Source organism: Ammospiza nelsoni, chromosome 20, assembly GCF_027579445.1.
Source record: "Ammospiza nelsoni isolate bAmmNel1 chromosome 20, bAmmNel1.pri, whole genome shotgun sequence".
Taxonomy (NCBI): domain Eukaryota; kingdom Metazoa; phylum Chordata; class Aves; order Passeriformes; family Passerellidae; genus Ammospiza; species Ammospiza nelsoni.
The window spans coordinates 10,542,781-10,569,423 of NC_080652.1; the positions used below are offsets into that span (position 1 = coordinate 10,542,781).

A 26,643-nucleotide genomic window follows, 5' to 3' on the forward strand; every position below is an offset into this window, starting at 1 on the left:
CCGCCTCAGGCCGGCGGGGCCCGCTGAGGGGTGGGAGCGCTGCCCCGGCACGGCGGCCCCAGCACGGCACCCCTGGAGCCAGCCCCAGCACGGCGGCCCCAGCACGGCACCCCCGGAACCACAGCCGGGAGCTGCAGATGCTTCTCCGGTCACGCAGAGATAACGCGGCCTTAGCCGAGGTCACGGTGGTGCACAGCTGTGACTCCTGAGGGGGAAGAATTCATGGCACAAGTGGGTCAGACAGACTCCTCTGAAGGACAGAAAAACGCGTTACTAAATGACCGCCACTGGAACACCGTGTTTTGTTTACTACATCTTGTTTACTCAACACAGCAGGCCAAAATTAAGGTATGCACAGAATTATTAACTGTGATCAGAAAAATCGAGATGTATTTCTGACACAACGCCTTGTTTGCATTTCATTTATTATGTTATGACGAGACATGGTTACATGTAGGGACAGGGGAGAGCAAACTCCTCTAACGTGAACATGTGCACAAGACCAGGGTTTGTCCACAAAGCTTACTGAGACACTGCAGCCACTGAAGAGAACATGCTGGTGGCCTGTCACACAACACAGCTCCCTCTCATGTTTACATGCACGACCAAAACAACTCGGAACCTGCTCCCACAGAAAATACACTTCAAAAGATCAGTCTGTTTCCCCTTTGGCACACAGGGAAGTGCTCATGAGGGAAATACCCAGGCATACACCTGACCATGCCCGTAACAAGTAGTAACAGGAAAGTGCAGGGTAGACATTGTACACAGCCAACCCCTCACGTAGCTGATCAATAAAACCCCAAACAGGCTGGTGCACTCATAGACACAGGGAAGGAAAGTGAAGTGACATTAAAAACTATTGTCTTAGATTTTAGAGCCAGCCAGATTCTGAAGCATTTGGGCCAGACTTCTGGACTCTCAGCAAGAACTTGGAACAGCACTTCTGAAACTTGAAGGAAAACGTGGTGCAGACAGGAAGGAGTAAGAACTATTGCTTTTTGCTAGTTGTAAGTACCATTATCTCATATTAACAACTGAAATAACTCTTTATTTATATTACATTAAGTGGAAGAAACATGTACCAGCCAGAGACACAGACTGCATCACAGGGTGCTCGATGCTCATGATGAAACTAAAATGACCTGTGAGAAAGCACAAACACACTTCTGCAAACACACATCATGACTGTGTTACTGTGTTACAGAATCAGGGTATGAGACCTCTATGGCTAAGCCATTGCTAGTCAGACAGAAATGCCTGTTTTACAAAATTAGCATTGAAACTATGATTACCCAACAGCACACAGCTGAATTTCACACAAGTGCATATAGCTAAGATCTGTAAAAAAATGAAGGCAGATGTTATGATGCAACAAACAGGACTAAACTTATCAAATACAGGTGCAAAACATTGGTATGACAGAAAAACCCCCACTATTAGAAGAAAGAAGTTTATAAAAATTCAGAACTTGATAAAACTAAAAGCAAGTCCTTTTCATGGGACTGTCCAGTTACAAATAAACTGCAAGGCAATACTGTTTGTTTCTTTCTCTTTTACAAATTCTCTGTTTGCAAGAGACAAACTGAAAGGTCCCTTGATTAGTTTTTCTTTGTTGTGTGTCCTTAAACGTCACAGACTTGAGTATGAAAACACGCCTTCTTTCTGGAAGATCTACCAAAGTTTGGGCAGGGAAGGAGATGATTTCACCATGAATGATCCAGGAACTGGATGGGAACAACTGACTTGCTGAACAACTACAAACACCCCCTTCCCTCAGCTGTTGTCACCAACACCATGGCTCAGGCTTCAGCTTATTGCAGTATCAGTAATAGTCTGAAAGTCAGCAGTGCCTGTCCTTGAAACAAGGAATATAAAACATCATTGGGGTACCAGGATATGCTCAGTATAATGGAAGAGAAGCATGAAATAATTTCCCATATTTTGCAGTTAACTTTCAACTAGGAAACACCTTTTTTCACTGACAGCAATAGCAGCCTTAAGGGTGCAGGCAGGTGTCCTGCTCCAAGGCCTGTCTTGGATCACCAGCCACCTGTTTGTGCTTCTCTCCCTTAGCAGGGGATCTGGAACTGCAATTGCATCTAGAATTTCACTAGCCAGGAGCTTTTTGTGGAGTCTGACTCCACAATTGCCCAGCTATCAATCATAGTCTATTTTAACTTTTGTAATAGTGTTCAGGTTTGGCTTTTCGCTGCTGCTCCTTCCATGAACAGAAGTCAAGTGCTTTTTAAGAGCAGACTTGTGTTTGAAGTCCATGTCGCAGCAGTGGCACTTGTAGGGCCGGTCCCCGCTGTGGATGTTGAGGTGATCCTGCAGCGTGCTCTTGGCCGTGAAGGTCTTCAAGCACACCATGCACTGGAAGGGCCGGATCCCCATGTGCCCCCGGATGTGCCTGTTGAGATTCTTTTTCTGCGTGAATGTTTTGCCACATTGCAAGCACAGGAAGAGTTTGTGCATTTTCAGATGTCTGAGATAGTTCTCGAGGTGCAGAAAGCCCCTGGGACACTTTGGACACTGGTGCCGCCATGAGCTGCCAGAATCCTCCAGGCTCTGGAACCCATTTGCCCCACTGGAAGTTCCTTCTGAATTGTCACCAACAAAAGCCTGAAAGTGATTTCCTGGCATTTCTGTATTCCTGCTTTCAACTGTAGAGTTTATCAAGGAGTGCTGGGTTTCTGGGAAATACAGATTTGTTTTAGAGGAAGTACAAGGCTGAGGAAAATGATCATTCTCTACATTTGCCACACCCATGGAATCCATTCTGAAGATACAGATTTCATCATCCTTATAGCCGATTTCCACCGTTGATATTTCAGGGGATTTTGTGTCCTTCCCTTCTGACACCAAGCTCTGCGCTGCAGGGTGTGGGCCATCCCCATCCCCATCTCCATCTCCATCCTCCTGTTTCACGGGGTATTCTTCGTTCTCTGGGCTGTCTTCAGAGATCTCGATTATTTCACAGTCTTTATCTAAAACCTCATCCCCGCTCCTTAGTTCAGCATCCGAGGAGTGGCACCCCTCAGCAGCCTGGGTACCGCTCTCCATGGAAGCGTCGATCTCCAAGTACTTGGACAAAGCCTCGGTGCACTTCTCCACAATGTGAACCATCTGCAGGTAACTCGCGGCCGTCAGGTACTTGAGCAGCTCCTTCCTCTTGACTTCCAGCGCGCCCGTGTAGCAGGAGAGCAGCAGCTTCCTGCCCACCTCGGCGCTCTGCAGGATGGTGATCCGCACCTGCCTGGACTGGTTGAGCAGGAACTGATCGCGCATGAAGGTGGAGCAGGCGGCGAAGATCACCTTGTGCCCCTGGAACTCGGTGTCGTTGATGTAGATGGACACGTCGCAGAAGAGGTTCTGCTGCCGCAGGAGGTTCATCTTTTGCAGCACGGCATCGCCCTGCTGCTCGAACTGGAAGTGCAGCACCTCCGAGTCCGCCGCCATGGCGGGGCCCGCGGGCACGGCCGGAGCGTCTGGCCGGGCTCAGCCCACTCCCGCCTCGGGCAGGACCCGCTGTCCCGGGGCTCCCGGGCCGCCCGCCGCCGGCCGCGATCCCGCTCCCCCCGCTCCGCGCCGCTGCCCGCAGCCGGTCCCGCTCCGCCGCCGGTGCCGCAGCGCCCCGGAACAGCTTCCCCGCCCGCCCCTTCCGCCCGCCCGCCCCCGGTGCGCCGTGACCGCGGTGGAAATGAGAGGCGGCGGCAGACAGAGTTAGCAGCACGTTTATTAGAAGACTTGGCACTGCTACAGCGGTTGCCGCTGGGGGAAACCGCACCGGCACCGGGGCGCGCCTCGCCCACCGTTCGGTAGAGGTAGCGACGTGTCCGCCCCCGTAAGGCATCCCGGGGAGCGGCTACCGGGGCTCCTCCTCGCCATCAGCCGGGACGCGCCGGGGGAACGGCGAAGCGCCGGCCCGAACGCCGCCGGGACGAGCTGCTGGCTTCTTCACGGCCACGGGACAACGCCCGGCAGCCGCCGACCCGCCTGCTTTGGTTATCACACGTAGTGTAAGACTTTTGCCCAGTCAGTGAAGAGGTAGCTAATGCTCAGTCCATCGATTATACAATCTCAAAGGAAAGGCGTCCGTCCTGCCTTCTCACCCCTTACCAAGTCGGGAGACACCACTATGTCTCCCTCTTTGTTTATAAAAATTAACATTTAACGTGACTTTAGAGTTATCCGAACAGTTTCAGTTTGTATCACATTTTGATTCTCCCTCCTCACTTTTATTCTTCCCAGTGACTCCAAAACCATAACCAGCCCCACACAAATAATTTCTACGTTATTTCAACAAAAGTTCAGCGGCAGCTAAGTTTTGCCAAAAAGCTAGGGGAGAGAAAGACTGACACTTCAAATTCTTCAGTTACTAACCTGCAAAACATGTCTTCTAAGAGAAAAATAAATTAAGGAAAGACTCATCCCTGATCTATGCAGGAGGCTGTGCAGTTGCAGCACATGCTGCAGGAACACATGCTACACAAGCTACCATCACTCAGAAGTGGTGAGCCCAAACCTCTGGCAAACCTAAATTCTAAAAATTCCTTCTTCTATATAATATAAATAAATAAAATGCCAACTTAAAAAAATCCTAATATACTGAGGAGTTATTAAAATACTTTTGTAATAGACTTCAGTTATTTTTAGGATATGCAGGAAGTTGTACAGCACATTAAGTTGTGAGACTATCCACTTACCAGCAAATGGTATTCTACACAGTAACACACAGATTATGATAACTGCCATAGTCCTCATCTGAATATGCAGCATCAGTAGCAACAACCAACAGATCTAATCTTTCACTACTCGGGACATTGCAATGAAGACAACATTTTACATACATGGACAATTAAGTTCATCTTACTCTATAATTGAGCTGCCTCTGCATATTCCATTTATCATAATTCTCACTCCATCTTAATCTGTCATTCAGAGAAGCAGCATTAGCCAGATTTTGCTTTTCTATTACCTCTTCTATACTCTTCACTTGCCTTTCCATATAGGGGCAAATTCTCGATGAACTCTACCACCGGTGCACTCTGCATCGGCATAGTGCCCTCAGAGCTCCAGTGTTTCTGGAGCCACACAGCCATCTCCTGCACAAATCTTTTGGTCTGCACCCTTCTGCCAGGCCAAAAGCAGACATTAGTAAAAGTCACTTTTCATCCAACAGATGTGTCCATTTTCAGTGAAGAACATCTTCTGCATTTCTGCTTTTTCCTATTTATTTATGCCATGCTCTTGCCAAACACCACAGCAGCCTTTAATTGAGCAGCCCAGCAGTCTTGGCCTTCTCAGCCGTCCAAATCACCACAGCACAGGGTAGACTGAACACCTGTGCATCTTGACCAAATGACTTCTTTTGTTTCTTAGGAAACTCCTTGTCTCTTCGTATCAGCTTCAAGTCACCCACAGCTACTTCAATAAGCTGTATTCTCCTTACAGTAACATTACAGCTTCATAATTTCACAAAAACCAAAACTTTCCAGATAGACAAAACTTTCAATACTGTCCATTTTGCTGCCACGTTTTCCAGCATTTGTGCAGTTGTATTCCTTTCTGTGGCAGAAAACCATTTTCTTTTTTGTGTCCATATTCATATTGCCTTGGATTGTTCACTAGTACCTTACAGCACGTTGACCTGGCTCTGCAAGCTCTTGTTCTCCACGTCTATCTTCATTTTGACATAGCACTATAACTTATTTCCATTTAGTGAATAATAGATTATCAAAATGTTTAGACAATACAGAAGATTTTGCCTGAAGACAGAATGCAAGCATCAGATGCAACTGTCACGGTCAAATTTAGTTCAAAACAACTCTGAAAGTGGGTGGCTTCAAGAGGAAAACAGTTCTTCCCATGCAAACCTATCTTCTACCCCAGCAACCTGAACAATAATTTAAAAAGTCTCAAATAGTTAGACTTTAGGCCTAAATATATTTGCTACAACTTGAAAGATGAATGCCCTGATGTAATTTCCTTTGCTTACTTCATAGCTGTCCATGTAAGAGTTCGTGTAACAGTCAAGTGCAGTAGTTCAAGAACTCAATTGCAAAAACTGATTCACAGAATCACCTTCTTTTTCTACTTCAAAGTATGTGGATTTCTGAAAACGTTCTGCAACATTAACTTGTTTTAACGTCCATCAGTGTAATATCTGCGTAAGGAAATCCTGACTTCTACACACACAGAACTGAAGAGCAAGACCAACTTTTGATAATGACATACACAACACTTTTTGCTCTACACACCTTTGGTCATACCTGTTTACATTTTTAACCATACAATAGCAGCCTTTCACCCCCACCCCTCATTCAAACACACCAACAGTACTATGTTTAGGTAGGAAGCATAATCTCAGCCTCACGGCAAACCTTGTGGAAAAGAGCTGCACTGGAAGAAATCCTTATTCCTAACACAAACAGCAGTTCTCTGCCGAGGATCAGCCATTTGATTATTAGTCTATGCTACACTTCAGTACTAACAGTGCTGTTCTACTGGGAATGGTGTGCCTCAGATAAATTAAGCTTCTTTCAGCCTGCCTGGGATACTGATAATTCCACAGCACTTCTGAGAAGCAGCATGGTGTAATCCCAGAATCCCAATTAACATGCCATTCCCGCTACATTTGATGTTTAAGGCGGTATACAAGAGGTATTGCTGAGTACAGTCAATAGCTGATATATTAACCTATAGAAATTGTGCTACCTATACCTCATCCTAGGATCTGTAAAACACTAATGGTCACTTCAAAAAAGTTCAAGAAATCAAAAAAAATTATGTTAAGTTCTTATAGCAGGTATTTTTGTTTAAAGTTAAGTGACACGTGGCCCTTATTAGACATCAAGGAGAGACATACAAGAACTAAGGAAGGAAAAAAGCAAAAAAAAGTCGTGGAGTTGTTACACATTGCAGCTTTAAAAAGATTATTTTCACAGTGTCAGAAAGCAGTATTTCTCCACTCCAGCTTTGCTCTAAACCCAACAGCTGTTGTGGTTTGTGATGCAAAACTTACGGAAGATGGAGGATAACTTTTAGCTTTGAAGTGTTTAGCTTGTCTCAGTACATGCACTGGCGAGTGCCCTTTAAAAATCCCAGGTATGCCAGCATAAGAACAGGTCACATTTGCACTCCAGGCACCAGCCTCTCACATTCCAGAGCTGCAATTTATCCTCAGTTTGAACAGCTCTATGCAATGATCAGCTAACCCTGCCAAATCATGTAGGGTTTCATCTTTTCATAATGCATGTTGAGGTTAAAAACCCTGAGAGTTTTTAAGAGAGCATTGATTGGCAGCAGAAGTTTCTTGAAATAGGTTTAGAAAGGGCAAAAAAGTGACACAAAAATACTTCATTTCAACTGCAGGAGTCTAGGGGTAAGATCAGAGAAAGGTAATTTTAAGAGGTAAGTTTAAATTTGAGTATATGGAGTGTTTTCAGTTATCCAGTGCCTTTTAAAAAAAATATTGGGTTATCTCACACACTTGTCCTCTTTGCTTTCCTCCATCTGCCCAGCCACAGAGAGGCCTCTAACTGCACAGCAGATGGTTTACTTGCAGCCCACAGCAACAGTCTTTCAAAAGGTGTTAGTCTTGAGTCTCCTAATCAGAGAGAAATGAAACAATTAACCCCTTAATCCACAGTAGAGACATAGACAGAAACCTGAAGGAGGATTGCTATTCACAGAAAATATCAAGTAAGACTAAGAGTGATGGCTGAAGACCTGCCAGGTTTTGCAATCCAACCATCTGTAGCCTTTCAGGGCACACCACTAGTTTAGGGAAGAAGCCAAACCAACGGTTGGCTCCTCTCAGTCACGATCCCTACACAGGGCGAGTTTTAATTGCTTAATTGACGCAGGTACTATCATTTCTTAAACCGAGCACGGCCTGAGGCAGCTTCCCTGCATCCAGTACCTGGCTGGCATCAGCCTGCTGGCAGACCTTACTGTCTGTAGCAGCGCTACACGTGAACGAATCGAAGTCCACCGTTATGTCTTGCACGTTTCTTTCATTGGCATTGTCAAAGCTGTTTTTACCGTGCAGCTGTTTGAGGTGTTTCCTCAGAACGGGCTTATGCGCAAAGACCATGTCACAGTAGTTACACTTGTGGGGCTTGTCCCCACTGTGCAGGTTGAGGTGGTCCTGTAAGGAACACTTCTGAGAAAACGTTTTCCCACAGATCTTACATTGGAATGGTTTGATGCCTGCGTGCACTCTCATGTGCCGGTGGAGATTGCCCTTCTGAGTGAACGTCTTGCCACAGAGCAGACACATGAATAGTTTATGCATCTTTAAGTGGTTAGCATAGTTTTCCAGATGCCGAAATACTCTTGTGCACTTTGGACACTGATGGTGCCACTGGAGGCCTTTGTCTATCCCTCGGTTGTTAGGCCCAAACATATCTTTAGAGGCCAGGATGATGTTATCGCTGCCGGCGTACGAAAGGGCATAGTTGTGGAGGTGGTTTTGCTCTATTTCACTTGCTCTGTTCTCAACAGTGGAGTTGATAAGAAAGTGTTGAGGCTCTGAGGAATGCAGTGCAGTTTGTTCAGAAGAAATAAACTGATTCTGATCCTTCTTATTCCTAACTTCTGATACCTCCCCAATGGACTCCACCTTGATGATCTGGATATCGCTATCCTCCATGTCCATGCTGTCTTCTGAAGGCTGAATACAAGGCGAGTCCTGCTGCAGAGAGTCATCGTCTCCCTGATGCTCCTTCAGCTCAGAAGAGTCGCTTTGCTGTTCGCACTCTTTGCTCTCCAGCGGCTGCTTGGGTTTGATGAACTTCCACAGGGCCTGGGTGCACCGCTCCACGATGTGGCTCATCTGCAGAAAGCTCGCAGCAGTCAGGTAGTTCACCAGCTCCATTTCAGGGAACTCCAGAGTGCCACTGTAGCAAGAGAGAAGCAGCTGCCTTCCCACTTCTGAACTCTGCAGGATGGAGATTTTTACATCTCTGGAGTCGTTCAGTAAGAACTGATCTCTTAAAAAAGGAGAGCCAGCAGCAAAGACAATTTTATGCCCGTGAACTTCAACATCATCTATATGGACCACAACATCACAAAACTTGTTTTCTTCCCTCAGTTTGTTCATTTTCTGTAACATTGAATCTCCATAGTTGTCAAACTTGAAATGAAGAATATCTGATCTTTCTGACATTTTGGCACACCTAAGGAAAAGCAGCAGAGAAAAATCCAAACAATGAATACTTTTTGTTTTCTAAAAGGTAGGTTAGAAAGATTTAAAGTAATAATATAAAGTGGGTCTTTATCAGCCATTATGTTTTTTATCCTCGGTACATACTGAAGTCCATTACAAGTAAGAAAAAATTCAAGTTTATATCTCATATTACGACAACTTTTACCTTTTTTTAATGTAATGAAGCCTGAATATTAAGTGGAGGTGCTATGACGAAAATTCTACTGAAGCAATATCCTAAAGTGTTAGGATGTAAAGGGAAACTCTATTTTCAGCAAGCTTTGGGTTTTGCAGCACTGGGTTGAACACATTAGATTGTCTTTTGAGTTCTCCTGCAGGAGTTGGTTATTTTTGTGTTGTTTTGGCTTTTCCTAAGATTACAGTAAAAAATCTTCACAATGGCCTCCGCTAGGCTCCCTGTTTTGAATACCTGGGGAATAAAGGAAGCCTTGTGTCTAGGGCTGTTCCTTGGAAGATCACTTCTCTAGGAAGTTTGTTCTTGTTTTGATAGGACTTGGAATGAAGAACAGCAGATCTTCCATAAACCAAATACCGTTCTTTTGTCTTTCAACAGTTGCTTAACAATTTATAAGACTACACTGATTCTGGATGCAATACTGCTCACACAATCCTGCCAAAGCACTAGGATTGCAGGAAGTGAAGAAATAACAGGAGACTAAATGATGCAAGATTTGGTCAGATAAAATTACAAAACAAAGCAAAACTTACACCTCCCAACTATTACAAATACCACATAAAGCTCAAAAGGAAGCTTTGAAGTTTATAGATAAAAGCAGATACTGCTCTCTTGGGGCATGAAGTGTCAGCTGAGTGTACACACAAGAATGGCATTGTGCCCACACGAGACAACTATTCAAAGAATATTTTTGGAAGCATCTGTCAATAATCAGGGCTTTTTCAGTTTGCAGCTCATACAGCATTTGGAGACACGACCTCCTCACTGATCACCCCCATCAAGCATATCTTCCAGTGTATGGCATGCAAAAATTAGGATTTCAGAAGGATTGCAGAAGACTTCAAAAACCAGGAACCAGGGAAAGTTTGGAAGCAGGGGGGGCATCGTTCTGCACTACAACCAGTTCTGCTGAACCTGCAGAACCCAGTCTCTCAGTCACCTTCAGCACTGCCTGACCAACCCCATATCTAGGGCTGAAAGCTTAATTTTAAGAGGCAACAGCCTTTGGCAAATATAAACGACAGGAACAGATCATCCTGATAGACCTTCAGTGAATTTTACACATTATCAAACTGGTTCTTTTTGTGTTTTCTCTGGACAGTGATGAGGGAAGTCCAATTGTGGGTCTGTTTTTTCCACCTTGGAAATTCATACAATATGAATGCAGTTAAAGCACCCACGCTAAAGTTACACTGTGCTGTTAACCACAGCTATTCCAGCCATTCAGCCCATCTTTGGCAGATTGCAAGAGCCACATCGTGAGAAACTGTACATCGAAAAGTTGTGACTTGCCTTAGCACACGTTCAGTTTCAACTACTACTGATCTCCAAGAGAAAAGAGCATTAAATGAATCCCAAACCCGTTATCTCGGGGGGGTGGCAGACCAAGGCAAGCTCCCGTCGGACGCGCAGGGCTCCCCGTTGGAAGCACGTGCTTCCTCGGCTTTTACCGACCGCGGATCGGCCCGGCCCCCGCACCCCGGGGCCCGGGAAAAGAATATTCCAGCTCGGCCGGGAGCCCGCGCAGCATCCCCTAACAATGTGAACGCGGTGCCCTTTGCGAGAGCGGGAGAAGCCGCTGTCCGCGCCAGGCCCGGCCCCGCGGGAGGAACGGAGGGAAGGGGCAGGTACCTGTAGCGTCGGGCCGCGTCCCCGCGCTGGCACCCGCGGCCGCTCCTGCCTCCGGCTACAGACCTAGAGAGGGGAGGAGACCCGCCGTGAGCCGCCGCCCCAGCGCCGGGCCGGGCCCGGCCGCCCGCCGCGCCCCCCGGGCGGCCCCGCGCCCCGCCGCGCCCCCGGCCGGGCCGGGCCGCCCTCCGAGCGCGGCCTGCGGGGGCAGCGGGAGCCGCGGGCCGCTCCGCGCCGCGCTCCGGGGCCGCCGCCCGCGCCCCGCCGGCCCGCCGGGACCTACAGGCGCCACCGCAGCCCAGCACCGCGACTCGGAACCGCATTGTCCGCCCGCCGGAAGAGCCGCGCCCGGAAGGACCGGCGGGGCCGCCCCTCCGCCCGGTCACGTGGGGCGGCGGCGGCCCAGGCCCGGCACCGGGAGCGGCGGCGGCGGCGGCGGCCGGGGTAGGTGCGGTTCGCGCTGTCCGCCCCGTCCCTTCCGCGCTCCCGCGGCGCTGCCCCGCCGCCGCTCCCTCCCGGTGTGCGGGAGCCGGGGGCCGTCCTGCGCTCCGCTGCCGCCGGGTCCCTCCCTCGCCCCCGGGGCCGCGTCCCCCGCCCGGCGCGGTGCCTCCCCGTCCCCTCTGCCCGCAAGGGCCGCGGCCTCGGCGGCAGCGGGGCCGTGACGCCGTCCCGGGTCCCGCAGGGCCGGGCCGAGTCCTGGGGCAGGCGGGGGCGTCGGGCCCGGCCCGTCCTCCCCAGCCGCGGATGTTGGGGACAGGGACCCCCCGCCTCGGAGCGCGTCCCGGGGCCGCCGGCTTCCCCCGCATCCCACCCCGGGCGGCGCGGCGCTGACACCGAGGGACCGGCCGGGCACCGCTTTCCCTCTCCTTGTCGCGGGGTGTCGGTTGTTGCCTGTCGCTTCCAGGTGGATCCCAAAATGTGGCATTTCGTTGCGTGCAGAAATCTTTATTTGGTTCATGTACCATAAGTTCTGTGTTTTTTGCGGGTTTTATCCTTCTTGTTGTCAAGGAAGTGCTTCTTTCAGTTAAAATGTCCCCAGTAGATAATTTTTAAGGACTGGTTGTGTCTGTTTGGAGTGAAAATTAAGTACAAACAGATTGTGCGAAGTTGGTTTAAAAACACTTATCAGCAAAAATTAAGTGGAAATGGAATTGCTGGAAGTAAAGTTGGTGGTTTATCTCTGTGTAGATTTGCCTGATCTTTTTGGGGGAGAGAAGGAGAAGTAGATAAAGTATTCAGGAGAGGTTTGGAGAGAAGGAAAAAATCATGTGAGAGGTTGGCAGAGGAAAAAGGTTGTGTTTATTTCTTGAATACAGGCTGGAGAACAGGTAGGGCATAGAGGTATGGCTTGATCTGTGTTTCAGATTTTGTTTTACTTATAGGTTCTGTTAAAGCCCAACTCGATAGGATTTTTGGCTGCTTAGAAAACATGTTATTACAGGAGTTGCCTGCTGCTGTTTGACTTGCAGAAATGCTGTATTCTTTTTAAAGGCCTCTACTTAAAAGGTCAAGGACCTGAGCAAACTTATTTTTGTGTACACAGTAAACAAATTAACCAGTGGAGCTTGGCATAGGGGTTTCCTTCCAATTTCCAGCCCTAAGTGCAGGCAGTGTTAGTAACACACACCAAATGGAACTCCTTTTTTCTTGCTTCTTCCACAGCGTATTTTTAAAGCGCTCTGGTTGTCTGGTGAGCGTAGCTCCCCGTTAGTGTTTGTATCCTAGTGAGAGCAGCTCCAGCAGTACATGGAGCATCTCCCCAGAGTTTGTTTAGCTGCTGGCTACCCTGGCTCCCTCCCAGCCTGCAGCCCGTGCTGGGTCCTGGCTGCACGCTCTGAGATGGGGCTGGTGCTGGGGAGCGTCAGCTGCGGCGCGTGGATGAACCGACTGCTCACAGTTAATTCATTCCAGCAGCATTCCTGTGCTGGGCTGGCTGAGGCCGTGTCAGCATTTCTTTTATAAACTGCAGTTTCCCAGGACGGGCTGCTTGTTTCTGGGATGGGGAATTTACTGATTACAAGAGCCTAAAATTAGGGTTTTGTTCTCTGCCAGATAGTTCAAATTCGGATTGAAAGAAAAATCATGTTGGCAATAGCTATCAACCTGTTAAAGATTGTTAACAGAGATTGCATTAGCTTAACTCTTGTGTTTTATCTGATGCCTGGTTTTGCATACAGTGTCTAGTGATTCACTCTTCTTCCTGAGATCTGTGAGGAGAGCGGTGGAATTAGAGACACCATTATCTCCCAATAACAATATCTTTTTTCTTTCTGGCTCTGGAAATTAGTGGAAACATCCGTGCCTGTCAGTGTGTTGTAAAATGAAAGGGAAAGTTAGACTTGTAGTTGTTATTTTTTATTGATTACTCTTTAGTCATCCTAAATCTGTATTTTCACATGCAGTATTCCTCTGGCTTTCCTGCTTCATTTTGAGTGCCAAGGACTTCTTGTTGCATTTGAGGGTATGTGTTGCACAGGGAAGGTGGGTAAAGGTCTGACATGATTAAGCAGACTAATCATGTGATATGTGAGAAGAAAAAAGATTGCTACTGATTGCTTCTATACTGCTTGGGTTTTTTTTCCCCAGAGCTGTGATAAAACACAGGCATTGACCTGGAGTGTTTCCAGGCTTTTTTCAGGACTTGCAATGTATTTTAAAACAACAGGTGTGCACCAGGTGAATTGTACAGGTAGAAAAACCCACAGCTGTGCAAGGCTGTAGGAGCTCAGTCTTACAGCATGCTGGGTTCTCTGTTATAGCACAGCTCTGCAAAGTGCTCTGTAAAAGCCTCTGAACTCTGCCACAAATTCCACTGTTCACCCACACTAAGATGCTAATGATGAACACTTGGAAAGCAGAACTTTGTATCTTTAAACTGAACCATACTGGATTTGTTGTTAAACTGAGCATAGAGCCAGAGGAATAGAAACAGAAAATACATTATATTGAGGTATTTCAGCCACCTCAGTGTCTTTTCAGCATGTCACCTTCTCATTTTCCATGATTTTTAACACTATACTTGGTGGTTTCATGTTTTGGAGGATAGAGGATATAAGTTTTTTTTGCATGCCAAGCTTTCTGACTTTGCTTTTTATGGCAAATGAATTACTGCTCTTCAGTAATTTAGTTAATATTGCTGTAGTGTTCTTTATCCAGTGCATTCTGCATCAGATATATTGGAACTTTGTGGAATCACTTTAGGAACTGCAGCTGAGGTAAAAAGCTGAGAAAGATATGAATGGGGAAAAAAACCTTCTCCTCTCTGGTTTGCATACCTGTTCTCATGCTTATTCTCTTTTCTGCCCTGGAAGCCCAGAACTTATTTTTTTGTTGCATTTCCCTGTAAATTCCGTGCTAAGGATGCTACATCTGCTGTTGACTCTCAGGTTGAAGAAGTTCATGCCTGAAATATTGATTTTTCCACTCACCCTCTGTCTTTTTGTGTGGCCATGGCTGTTCTAAGCACCAGAAATTATTATGGGTATTCCTTGGAACTGCAGTGAGCCCAGCTGTAGTTACAAGTGCTGTGCTTCACTTGTTGCACCTGTCCCAGGGTGGCATTCAAGCCCCAGCCTCTTCCAGTGATGTAAAATTGAAGGTTTTCTGGTTTTCCTTTTTGCTATATGCTGTTTGCTTTAAGCTCTTTTAAATTCATTCTGGCAGAACTTTGAAGGAAAACTTTGATCACAAATCAAAGTCAGGTGTCAAATATTTGGGAAAGGGAGGGAAAGTAAAAGATAAATGTTTTATAAATGTGTGTAACTAATCTGAACTTTTGATAGGCTTGCTTTCCAGTTGTTCAAGATTTTAATCGTGGTGAATGGGGTCTCTGCTCTTCCTCTGCACATTATCTTGAGTAGAGAGTGAGGTGTAACAGCAGTGAAGGGGAATTTCACAGAGAACCAGAATTTTAAGTAAAATTGAAAGCAGTGACCCAAGAGCCAATCATGCTGACTCTCATTTTGCAACTTCTCCAACAGTTTGTTGTGTGAGGAGAGGCCAGAACACCCATTTAATTACACAGATGAGCAAGGAAAGAGGGTGGTAGAAGTTTGCCTCTCTGTTCATGTTTTACCCAGACACTGTCTCCTGTGGAGCTTAAAGACACCTTCAGGCAAACACTGCCTTATTGTGGTGTAGTTTTGTGTCAGGAGCTAAACTGTGCTGAATTCAAAAGCTCCTATTTTATTTATGCTTAAACAGACCAAAGTCTCTTTCCATGATAGGGATGAGACACTGGCTTTCTGAGGGACATCAAACCTTGAGCTCTGTGCTTGGCTGAGGTTTTTGGTGCTGAGCTGTGAGCAGAAAGCTTTGGGTCTCAGACCAATTGCAGGTATTGCTGAAGAGCACTGTCACTGCTGCTGTGTGTTCCTGGGGTTTGATTCCTGAGCCACATGTAATTGCTCTGCTGGTCTTTGATGTGTGCCCTTCTAGGCTGGCCCTTATTTTAATGGGCTTGGAGGCTCTGGTGGGGATTCTGCCATTGTGAGCTTTCTGACTCAGGGAAAATGATCCATGTAGGAGCCTCTATGGAACAAAGTGATAGCCAGGAACGGAGGAAATTAAATCCATGCAAAGCAAAGTGTGAGGATATAGAAATTTTGGTTAACTGCAGGCAATATTTTAATATTTGAAGATTACTTTTGCACCTTGAGTGTTTGAGCATTAATGCAATGAACCCCTGTGGCTGATTCCAGCACAGCTGGGTGTCTGAGCTTTGCTTGCTGCTACATCAAAAGCTTCTCTTGGTTGCCTGCTCCACTGTCCCCTTTCCTGTGCTCTCCTATCTTGTGTAATTTCATGGGACTTCACTGTTAGGCTGGCAGAGTTGGGCTGGTTGGGACGTCCTGGTGTTGCAATTGTGTTGTGACACTGCTGTGGGGTTGGCTGGGCTGGCTGTGGCCCAGGATCCACGTGGGGTTTGTTTACACCTCCCTACGCCAGACAGGAGCTGGTAAAGCATAAGAAGCTTTTTATTGAGCTGAAGGTGATGTTGGGGAGAGGTGTCACATTGAAACACTTGGGAAATAGGAGAAATTGGCACTTCAAGACAGACAGACTATACCAAAATAAAGTGCTAAAGTGAACCTTGCCTGGATGATCTTTACAGCTGGTTGTGATCAAAGCCTGCTCCTCTACTCCTGCTGTCAGTGTGGAAGATGAGTTTGCTCTGTTTGAATGAAAACAGTAAAGCCAAAGGGGTATATAGTGTTTGATGTTTATTTTTAGTCTGTGTTTCAAGATCTTTGATTTAGGTATTTTCAGAGATCTGTGTCTATATAGATGGTGCAATATGGAACTTCTATAGAAATGTTTTAAAATGAATTCTTAAAACAAAGGCATGTTTAACGGTAAGAATTCTGCCCTACCTTTGAGATACTTGTGAGTAATACCAGTGTGTAGAACTTCTCAACATGCCTACATTTACCAGCCAGTAATTCCCACTGGAAGTCAGTAGATCCTAAAATGGTTTTGAAAAGGATATCTAAGTACCACACATGATTTTGAAAATAAATCAAATAATCACAGGTGCGTTGTCATTCATGAACAAACCACATCCATTCTTCCTCTTACACTCTGCTTCAGTTCTCTGAAACATGTTGCAGGATCACTAAGTGATGAGATTGGTAATTGGTTAGAAGTTGTCCTCCTGACAGACTTCACGTTGTATTGGTGGTAGTGGGGAGGGCATTGATAGGAATAAAAGCAGGCTTTGCTATTTCTGGTGTATTGTTCTGGTTCAGGCAGGAATGCTGTGGGCTGTGCCAGGTCTCTGTTGTTTGGCTGTGCTGTTGGAAGCCAGGTTGGGATGGTGCTTCCAGGTTGGAAGGCAAAACTGGAGGCTGAAAAAGCATTTGAGTTTGATTATGTTTGGGAGTTTGTAAAGACCCAGGCCTTTGAGATAAGGGTATATTTGGGTTTCTGAGAAATTTAATCACCCATTTTTATCACAGCAGTCTGTTTTGAGCCATGGATTCTGGGAATCTGTGCTGTAGAGTTCAAGGTGTGCAGCTGAACTTCACCTTTTGTTCCTTTCTTCAAATGCCTCTCAGTGCCAGTTCCAGCTTTTTAAAATCCTCTGTTGGCTCTGCTTCTCAGTACTGAGCCAGCCTACGCTGTTCTTCCTGCTTCTTGGAAGTCTTTGCTTTTATTGCTCCTTATAGTACAGAAAATTCAGTGTAGATTCATAAACTGCTCCATGTCCCAAGGTTTCAGAGCAAAATATCAGGACTTAGGTCAAACTCTTGCTTGGGGGAAAAGAATGTGACTGCAGCATACAGTGAGCTCTGATAAATAAAAGTAATTTTTGTGTGAGCATAGGTGAAGGCAGGTATTAATTGAAGGAAATAAATGGACTTTATTTTGCTGGCCTTAATTGTCAGCAAGTGGAGTGTATGTATGGAGGGCCCTATTTTGTGTGATGTGTAGAAAGTGGTGACTGACATAACCATGAAATACTGCAGAGAGTTTTGTTAACTTCCCTTTTGTGAGCTGTGGAAAGCAGTGCTGTGATAGCATGTGCTGCTTAGCAAGATGAGGGCAGGACTTTGAGTGTGCACTGAGAGAGGAGTTGGAGCTTGGTTGTGCTGTCAGATGAGTTAGTTTTTATAATTAGTCAGCAGGTTTCTGAAAAGAAACATTTGAGCATTTAGCATGAAGTTTTATATAAGTATTTTTATGATTTTTGTTTTTCAGGAGTTTATAACATATTTAATCTCATTCATGAATCGAACTTCCTTTTTAAGTCATGGATGACAAGGCTTCTGTTGGAAAAATCAGTGTCTCTTCAGACTCGGTATCCACTCTTAACAGTGAAGATTTTGTCTTGGTTTCCAGGCAAGGGGATGAAACACCATCTACAAATAATGGTAGTGATGATGAAAAAACAGGACTGAAGGTAAGAACCAATAACCTGAGTTTGTTCCCTGTTCTTCTAAATCAAACTAACCATAGAGAGCTTAAAGAGGGACTTCTTTGTTGTGGAAAACTTGACAGAAGGGAGAACGTTTTCAAGAACCAGTTTTGTCAGTAATGTCTTCACTGCTGATGTCAGAAGTGGTAATTAGGTTTTGAGTAAGAGCTCTCTCCATCACTAGCTGTGGGTTTTTTCCCACTTTGCAGAATTCTTCCTAAAGTGCTTGGGAGGAAACAGGCTGATTGTCAAGAACGTGGAACTGTGATTTTTTCACAGCTTTCAGGTGGAAAGCAATATTAGCATACATGAATTTGACTGTATCTGTTAATTCAAAGATACACTGAAGTTTTCCCCAATGTGAAATGTTCTCTTTAAGAAATGTAGAAGAGTGGTTATAACTAACAACTTGGCATGAATCAGAGAACACAAGCTCTCTGTGAAAGGCTTGTGAGAGCTGGAAGGGCACTGGCATCTTCTCACTAGTAAAAGTGCTGTTCTGAAAAGAGACCCTTGACACCTCTACTTTTTTTTTTTTTTTGCTACTTAGAGCAACATTCATTCCAATTTGTATTTCAGCAGGTTTTAAGAAAAGTGGCACAAGTAAGGTAATCACTCCAAATTCCATCACTTTAATGTGTTGAAAACTGGATCTTCCCTAGAGTGAGTTGAGTTAATGTGTTCTTTTGGGAGATGGAAAGAGATATTCCACCATTGGAAGAAACTGATGTCTGTCTGCAGCTGCATCTCTGTCTTTAAAGATGATAAGAAATCCTGTGTTCTGCCTGTTGGACTGGGTGCTCCTCTTTTCCCTTGCAGTAGTTGTAACAGAGACTTTATCGAACATTTCTTGATGCTTTTGCTCTTCTTGCTTTTACCTCCCAACTGCTTTGTTTGTTTTTCTTGTGTTCCTCTGAGTCTGGGGCAAGACATTCTGTTATAGTGGCTCTTTTCTCTTGCTTAAGACTTCAAATAAATTCTGTCAGTTAAGAGTCTCAAAACTGATCTTTTGCTTAATCTGGCAAAAAAGTTCATGTACGTTTTATGGTGATTGTAGAAGGTGTCACTTTGCATCATAGAATAGTCTAAAAAACATGAACATTTCTTGAGCATGGAGCCTGGTGATCTGTGAAACTTGCTGTAAGGCTGTGGCCTCATGCTTGTCTTTCTTAATGCTGCAAATACCAGCAGCATCAAGATCAGGATCAGCATCAATACTTAGGAATTCGGAGTAGTCTCACAGTGGTACTTACCTTGAGAATGCTTCTGTGGCAGTGTCTGTAATCAGCTCCTGAAGCATCGTTTGAGAGCCCAGAAGACTTAAGTCAACCAGCTTCTCTGTTCCATCCTGTTATCCCCAACGAAAATTTGGAGGCATGAAATGTCATAGTCTGCAACAGTTCTTACTCCACATGGGAGCTATTTGTATCACTGTTTGCCTCCAAAGTGGTTTATGAAATGCTGGCTGCAGGTGTGCTGTTTCTCTTGATGAGGAAGGAAGAACATGAGCTCTGCTGCCTCCTGATCATCAGTTGTAAAATTAAATTATGATGTTCTCTAGTTTGGCACTGAATGCCACAGAGCTTTGCAGGTCTTAAGCTTCTTTATGAATTTGGAGCCTGGACTGAGCACAAGCCTTGAACAAAGTGATTCACCTTGAACCTTTCAGTATTCCAGTGTGGAGAGCATGTGCTGTTGGTTATTGGCTGCAATCTGAGTGATTAATGGCAATTTTCTGTCTTAAACAAGAAATACAGTTTGCCTGCTGTCTCTGCTTTCTAGTGTTGTTCCTGTGTCTGCTCGTGCCCACTGGCAGTGGGACTGGGCTGGGTTTAGGAAAGCTTTGCTGCTGGAGCACAGTGTGGAGCAGGAGTTCTGAGCTGCCCGGCACAGCGAGACCGCTCCCAGCAGAGGTGGCAGCACATGCGTCAGGAGAGGGGAATAAATCACAGTTCTGATAAATCCCCTGGTGTGCTAAGGGAAGTTTCCTACCTCCAAGTAGCAAATTTCTACTTCTACTTAAGTAGAAGTCCCTCCTACTTAACCTTAGTTAAAGATGAAGTAAAATCAGTTTTGAGTTCAGTGAGAAATGGACAGAGCCATGGTCAGGGCAGCGGTTTCTTTGCTCAGCCTCAAGCCCTGCTCAGGTGCAGCTGTTACTGTTCCCTCCTGCCCTTGGTTCTGCCAGGCTGGCTCTGGTTTTGGGGCTGTAGTTGGGGTTGGGTTTCAGGCACATTTACACCTTTGTGTGCCCTGTTCCCCTGATGTGGGGAATCCAAATGGGTGCATAAGAACCTTTAGTTGATGTGAAGTTAACCTTGGTTTGTGTTTTAGGCCTCGGTGTGCAGGCAGCTGGTTTGTTGCACTTAATTTTTGGGGCTATGAGAACAGCAGGGCTCTTCTAGTCCAGAAGTGTGGTTACTGTGCCTTTTAAAATTCTTTTTGAGGGTAGTCTGGGCTAAGAAGGAAAGCTTTCTTGCAGAAATTAGTTAAAATTGCTTTTTATATGCGGTTTTGATGATGATGTTTTAGAATATCTATGAGATGGGTTTTTTATTTTTACATGCCTATTTTCTGTAAACAACTTGAATTTGTGTTTTACCTGTCACTACTATTTTTGGGAAATTTTATTTTCAAGATCATGTTTTATAGATGTAACATCTAGATATGTTATTCATACTGATTATTTTACCAAATAGAGTAGATTGCAGTTCAGATTTTTTGGCTTTTAATCTTGATAGAATAGAACATTTTTCATGTGCATGTTATATTAATACCAATACAACATGTAGTTCTCACTGGATATGAATTTTTCACCTTCCTTTCCCAAACCAAAGTCTGTTGACTGTGAGGAAAGCTGTATCAGATGCAGTTTTTTACCAGAATGAATTTTAACTTCAGGTTTCATAGAGAACAGGCTCTGTAAACTAGAAGTTACTCTAGGTTTTTTGATATATAGCCTTTGAAGGGACTGACAGGACACTATAATTAATTAATTCTATTTTGTTGCAAAACATATAAACTCCATACAGTAAAGGAACATGGTGCATCTTCCATCATCATCATCATCCATCATCATCTTTCTGATGATTGTATGCAAAGACTTGAATAATAAACATGATGCTTGAAAGCCTTCTGCCTTTGATGACCCCATGCTTGTGCAAGATTTTTCCACAATGAATCACGGAAATTAATACTAAAATTGTTGGGAGAAAAATGGCAATATGTGGATTTCTGTGACTAGTTGCAGGTTACAGCTGCCTCCCCCTGTGGGTGTACAGCTGAGCAAGGCAGTTACGCTGTCCTGCTCCTGGCAGGTGATCACAGCACAGGAGTGTATTTTAATCTGTACAAAAAGTGACATTCTGTTTGTGGCAATTTCAAGAGCATAAATGTCTCTTATTGTTTAGATTCTGTGTCAAAACAGTCACTAGATTATTATTTTTTGTGCTAGTTGAATAGTTTGGTTTTTAGTAGCTGGTCAGTGAGTTTACAGAGAGGTGAGAATATGGAAGTGCTCCTAGGTTGAGTTTTGGTGTCAGCAGGAATAACCAGCAGCAGCTGCAGAAGTGTTAGAAGCAAGTGTCATTTGCTGATGGCATCTGGTAAATACTCTGCAAATTCAGTCACTTCCCTATTAACTGCAGAGAAGTGGACAGAGTTTCCTTAGAACCAGTATCTGAGAGCTTCCTGAAATGAATGCCTTCATTCCCTTTCCACTTCAGGACCTTATTTCACACTGTTGAGGGGGCTTCATGCTTTCATGTTGACTTCAATGAGCTCAAAGTCAGACTGCAGCTGAGCGTTGGGAAACAAAGCAAAGCTGTTCTCCTCAGCATGATGGCATAATCTTGTTCCAGATGCTTCTCTTCCTGTGAAACCTTTCTATCTTGCCCATAAAGCACATAACATATTTAATTACATTTATCCCTTTCTGGTGTTAATCTGAGAATTGTTATAGCCCATACTGTGGACATCTGTAAGTTTCTCTGTCAAAGGTAGTATTTGTAGTTAGTGATTAAAGACTGGTTTAAAAGTAATCTCCCCGCTATTTCTAGTGCTAGAAAATTCCTGCTTTGAGCTTGTAGATTTGTTAGAGCAGGGAGGATATAATCCATGCTGGTGAGCGCTTGCACCCTGCAGTTTGTGTTTATGGTTGTAACTGTGTTAAATTTGTTGACTGCTGCTTTGACTGGTAAATAAAAAGCAATATGAATGACCCGGTGCCTGAGGGGTGTTTTTTGTTGTTTGAACAGTCTTTTCTTCTTTTTTGTGTCCCAACTCTGTGACTCTCAGATTGTGGGGAATGGAAGTGAGCAGCAACTGCAGCGGGAGCTGGAAGACGTGCTGATGGATCCACCCATGGAGGATCAGGGCAGTGACCGGGACCTTGGAGAAGTCAGAACTGGAGGAGATGGGGAAGAACCTGTTGTCCTTGAAGCGTCAGCATCCTCTACCATTAACCCAGTGTCGGTGGCAGGACTCCAGAAACCAGAAATGAGCTTGCCAGTGAAACCATCCCAAGGAGGTTAGAAAAAAAAAGGGGAGGAATATCTGGTAGTATCTTATGAACTTGTTTTTTGTGGGGAAAGTAAAGAGAATTTAGGTACACATGTGGCCAGTAGCCTTTCCCCATGTCTCACATTATAATCACTTAGTGCAGTAAATTCCAGGTTATGTATGTGATGCAGGAGTTAATATCTGCTGAACTGTCCTGTATTCTGAAAACACTGCTATACCAGCCCTGAGATGTGTGCACAAATATTGAACTTACTTGCCTGGCTGTATAAAATACAAGTACAGGGCTTTCCTATAGTGTTTTGACCTGGCCTGGCTTTTCTGTTCTCAGCCTCTCTTGTCTCGTTATTCAGTGGGCAGCCAGTGTCTGAGAGTCAGTGTCAGCAGCAGTGTCTGACACTTCCCTTGCCGTGCCCTGCCTTGTTTCTGACGTTCCCCCTGCTGTGCTGCCCTAGACTGTGAGGATTTGAGCCCCTTCACTCCTGTGACAGACGAGGACAGCGTGGTGTTCAGCAAGCTGACCTACCTGGGCTGTGCCTCGGTGAACGCGCCGCGCAGCGAGGTGGAGGCGCTGCGCATGATGTCCATCCTGCGGGGCCAGTGCCAGATCTCCCTGGACGTCACCCTGTCCGTGCCCAACGTCTCTGAAGGGACCGTGAGGTACGGGGCTCGCTGCTCTGGGGCTCTGCCTTCAGCTTGGCTCCTTTGGAAAGCAAACAAGCTGATGGTTTACCTGCAGGAGACTTGAGCAGCTTGGATTTTCTTTAGTGGGAGAAGTGGGTTTTACAGACATCTGTGTAAAGGAGTCCTTTGAATTTGTTTACCAAACATTCTACCAAAATGTACTGTGATCATCCAAGCTATCACCAAAGCCATAGTGGGATTGGTTATTGACGAACACTTTGGAAATAGCCTGGAAAGTAGTTTGGAAAATGTCTGATACACAAGGCCTGACAGAGGTGGGGAAATTATTGGTGGAAACATTTGTGGCATTGTATGTTTTTGTGTTGCTCAATTTAAACATCATTATGGTGGTCATGCTTTGCAGTAAATGACAGGATCTAGCTTTTGTGGTGTACTTCTCTAGGAGGTATGAAATTGTTAAAGCTTGCAAGTTATGTCTGGCTGAAATAATTCTTCTAAAGGTGCGAGCTCGCTTTTTTTCCCCTCTCTCTATTTTAACAGACTTTTAGATCCTCAGACAAACACAGAAATAGCAAATTATCCAATCTATAAAATCCTTTTCTGTGTACGAGGGCATGATGGGACCCCTGAAAGTGATTGCTTTGCTTTCACTGAAAGCCACTACAATGCAGAACTCTTCAGGATTCATGTCTTCCGATGTGAAATCCAAGAGGCTGTAAGTGCAAGCTTTTTGTCAAATGATATTACGTACATGTAAATGTTATGAAATTTACAGGAAGTTTTTCAGGCACTTAAGTAATGTAATTCATCCATCAGCAAACCTTAGTTATGGGATAAGAATGCACAGTTAACAGTTTATCCTAAGAAGTGCAGAAAAAGTTAATTAGATGCTAAAATGGAATTATTTTCATACAATTTGTTGTGCATTAGTGAAAATGCGGGGTGGTTTCAGCTGCTGTTTGTCACTCTGGCTGCAGGTGAGCCGAATCCTGTACAGCTTTGCCACTGCCTTCCGGCGCTCTGCCAAACAGACCCCGCTCTCAGCCACTGCCACCCCCCAGACTCCTGACAGCGACATCTTCACCTTCTCCGTGTCTCTGGAAATCAAAGAGGATGATGGGAAAGGTTATTTCAGGTAGAGATTCTTCTTTTGTGCAGCATATGATTCTGTTGGAAAGTGAGTGAATAGAGAGTGTGAGGCTGAGGTGGTCCCTGAATTCCCTTTTTGAGAGTTTCCTGTTCTAGTTTAAATGAATCCCAGGTGTAAGGAGCTGCAGCAGTGTCTGATGCTGGGTTTGCTGTATGCAAGGAATGCAGCTAAATTGAGAATTCATTTTTTTCTTTCCTGATATGAATAACAGTGCAGTTCCCAAAGACAAGGACAGGCAATGCTTCAAGCTCCGCCAAGGGATTGATAAGAAGATTGTGATTTATGTGCAACAGACAACGAATAAAGAACTTGCTATTGAAAGGTAATGTCATCAACTTTTAAAAGACTCTTTATCTGTATTTTGCCTCTGAGGGAGCAGGTTAGTAATTATTCTGTGATTTAGTGCCATACTTCTCTTGAGGATGAAGTGGGACATACCTGTGTGGGCCAAAAATGTCTCTGAAAAGGCCAAAATGAAATCATAAAAGAGGTCCTTTTGTTTCATCTGATCCTTGTCCCTACTGAAGGGTAAATTCTATGCAAATATGTCTAAAAAACCCAAAAAAAAGCCACCAAAGGAAGGGCAGAAGACTGCAGGCCAAGTGTTGTTGTGGTATAAGGAACCCTTGTTAGCAGTGACTTTATTAGACTGTTCTGTAAAACAAAGGTAATGGAACAATTTCCAGGCTATAAACTGGGTAAAATCATCTTGTAAATGTGATCCTGAAATCTTGCTCGACGTTTTTGATGTTGGCTTGACATTGTTTTGCTGGATGTGCTTGATGCTGCGTTCAAATGTCAAGGTTTGTTGATGTTTGTCAGTGGATTCATGGGCTGTTTGTGATGTATGACAGCAGATACTTAGATAAGAAATGTTAATGGTTTGTTGATGAGCATGTCCAAGTTTTGCAGTTACATTTTTTGCCTGGCTTTGCAGATGTTTTGGCCTTCTCCTTAGCCGTGGGAAAGACGTTCGGAGTGGCGACATGCACCTTCTGGATTTGGTAAGGATCTTTTTAACAAAACTCAGTAAGAACTTGGGTTATGATTGTGCATGATGTCAGGATGGACAGGGAACACTTCTGCAGTTGTTGATGGGAGTTGATGGTGTAGGTTCCACTGCTGAGGGTGTGGCTCTGGGCAGTTGAGTTCAATCCCTGCCTCTGCTGCTCAGTTAGACGTGACCTGGTGCTTGGTCAGGGGACTTGCCCAGTTTTACAGTCAGTCATGACTGTTCTCATTCAGAGGCCAGAAATAAGAAACATGGAACCTTATTTTTAGATATCCTGAATATTAAAGTGCTGTGCTTTGAACATGCAAAGTTTTACAGCTTAGTTATCAGTGTGAGAATTGAGGCCTGAGAGGCTTCCAGTGTAACACAGAACTAGTGGGTGCTTGTGACTCACTTTTCTCTATAGAGTAATGATAGGGATCATTTGACTTCACAAGGCTGAAGTGACAACAAATTTGCTAGTATTTATGCAGTACAGAGTGACTACTCAAAAAGGTTTAATACTACATGAATAATTTTGTTTTCTGCCAGGCTTTGGATTGCCCAGAAAATGAGATTGTTGGGAAGACAGACAAACTGAGCATTAGATAAAATATTGGTTTGGTTCTTAGTGACTCGATAACATGTATTGTGTTCTCATCCACACCTCTGTAAACTGAAAGCTGCTGTTCAATGGCCACCTCCAAAATGACTGATTATGCTGTGTATTAATAGAATAATTAATAATAATTGGCCTTTCCGTGTTATCAGCATGGACACCAAGGATTGCAGGGGAACTCTGCTATTTCTTTCAGAGATGATCTCTGCTGCAGACTCTGTCACATGGACTTGCCCTTTCCTTGCCAGTGCAGTAGCTCTTTCACAGGGCTGGTGCTACATAATGTAGAAACTTCTTTATTAAAAAAAACAAAACATAAACTTACCTTGTTTCCAGGAGTCCATGGGTAAAAGTTCTGATGGGAAATCATACGTGATCACTGGGAGCTGGAATCAAAAGTCTCCACACTTCCAGTTTGTAAATGAAGAAACACCAAAAGGTATGAATGTTGCCAGGTGTTATCCCTAGGCAGGGAAATTACTTCCATAGTGGGCATTGGATGATTTATCTTTTCAGAAGAATCCCACAAAAGACTTTCACAGAATAGGATATGTTCTCAGAAAGTAGAGTGCTAAATGCCACGTGAAATTAAAAAAAAAAACAAACAAAAAGACAAAGGCAAGCAATGTTCAGTAATATGTTGTAGGAACTGTGTCCTTGTAGGAGACTCTGCAGGTGTGGGGCAGGATGCAGGTGCTCTGTGCACCACTGGACCTTTTCAAGAATCCCATTGAGAATTGCACTAAATGAGTTTTGCAGGCACTT

General features: G+C 44.8%; 3 protein-coding genes across 5 annotated transcripts in view; 1 reads left to right on the forward strand and 2 right to left on the reverse strand.

Moving 5' to 3' along the window:
• Window positions 1-342: 342 nt before the first annotated feature.
• Window positions 343-3,608, reverse strand: ZBTB6 (zinc finger and BTB domain containing 6). The gene has a single exon (XM_059486237.1). The coding sequence runs from the start codon at window positions 3,460-3,462 to the stop codon at window positions 2,161-2,163; it is 1,302 nt and encodes a 433-aa protein (XP_059342220.1). The 5' UTR covers window positions 3,463-3,608; the 3' UTR covers window positions 343-2,160.
• Window positions 3,609-3,725: 117 nt separating this feature from the next.
• Window positions 3,726-11,157, reverse strand: ZBTB26 (zinc finger and BTB domain containing 26). The gene is made up of 2 exons (XM_059486236.1): window positions 11,043-11,157; window positions 3,726-9,185 (listed from the first exon to the last, which is right to left on the reverse strand). Exon 2 carries the CDS (start codon window positions 9,173-9,175, stop codon window positions 7,859-7,861), a length of 1,317 nt encoding a protein of 438 aa, XP_059342219.1. The 5' UTR covers window positions 9,176-9,185; window positions 11,043-11,157; the 3' UTR covers window positions 3,726-7,858.
• Window positions 11,158-11,349: 192 nt separating this feature from the next.
• Window positions 11,350-26,643, forward strand: part of RABGAP1 (RAB GTPase activating protein 1) — a 61,029-nt gene continuing 45,735 nt past the window's right edge. Inside the window, exons 1-9 of one of the 3 annotated variants that reach the window (XM_059486225.1) lie at window positions 11,350-11,483; window positions 17,739-17,940; window positions 22,252-22,483; window positions 22,929-23,133; window positions 23,659-23,833; window positions 24,096-24,253; window positions 24,480-24,590; window positions 25,206-25,272; window positions 26,215-26,317. In XM_059486225.1, coding sequence (XP_059342208.1) covers window positions 17,791-17,940; window positions 22,252-22,483; window positions 22,929-23,133; window positions 23,659-23,833; window positions 24,096-24,253; window positions 24,480-24,590; window positions 25,206-25,272; window positions 26,215-26,317 — 1,201 coding nt within the window. In that variant the 5' untranslated portion in view covers window positions 11,350-11,483; window positions 17,739-17,790. Of the gene's footprint in view, window positions 11,484-11,757; window positions 11,944-17,738; window positions 17,941-22,251; window positions 22,484-22,928; window positions 23,134-23,658; window positions 23,834-24,095; window positions 24,254-24,479; window positions 24,591-25,205; window positions 25,273-26,214; window positions 26,318-26,643 lie in introns of those variants that run through there. The other 2 variants (XM_059486224.1, XM_059486226.1) reach the window with 2 other exon arrangements.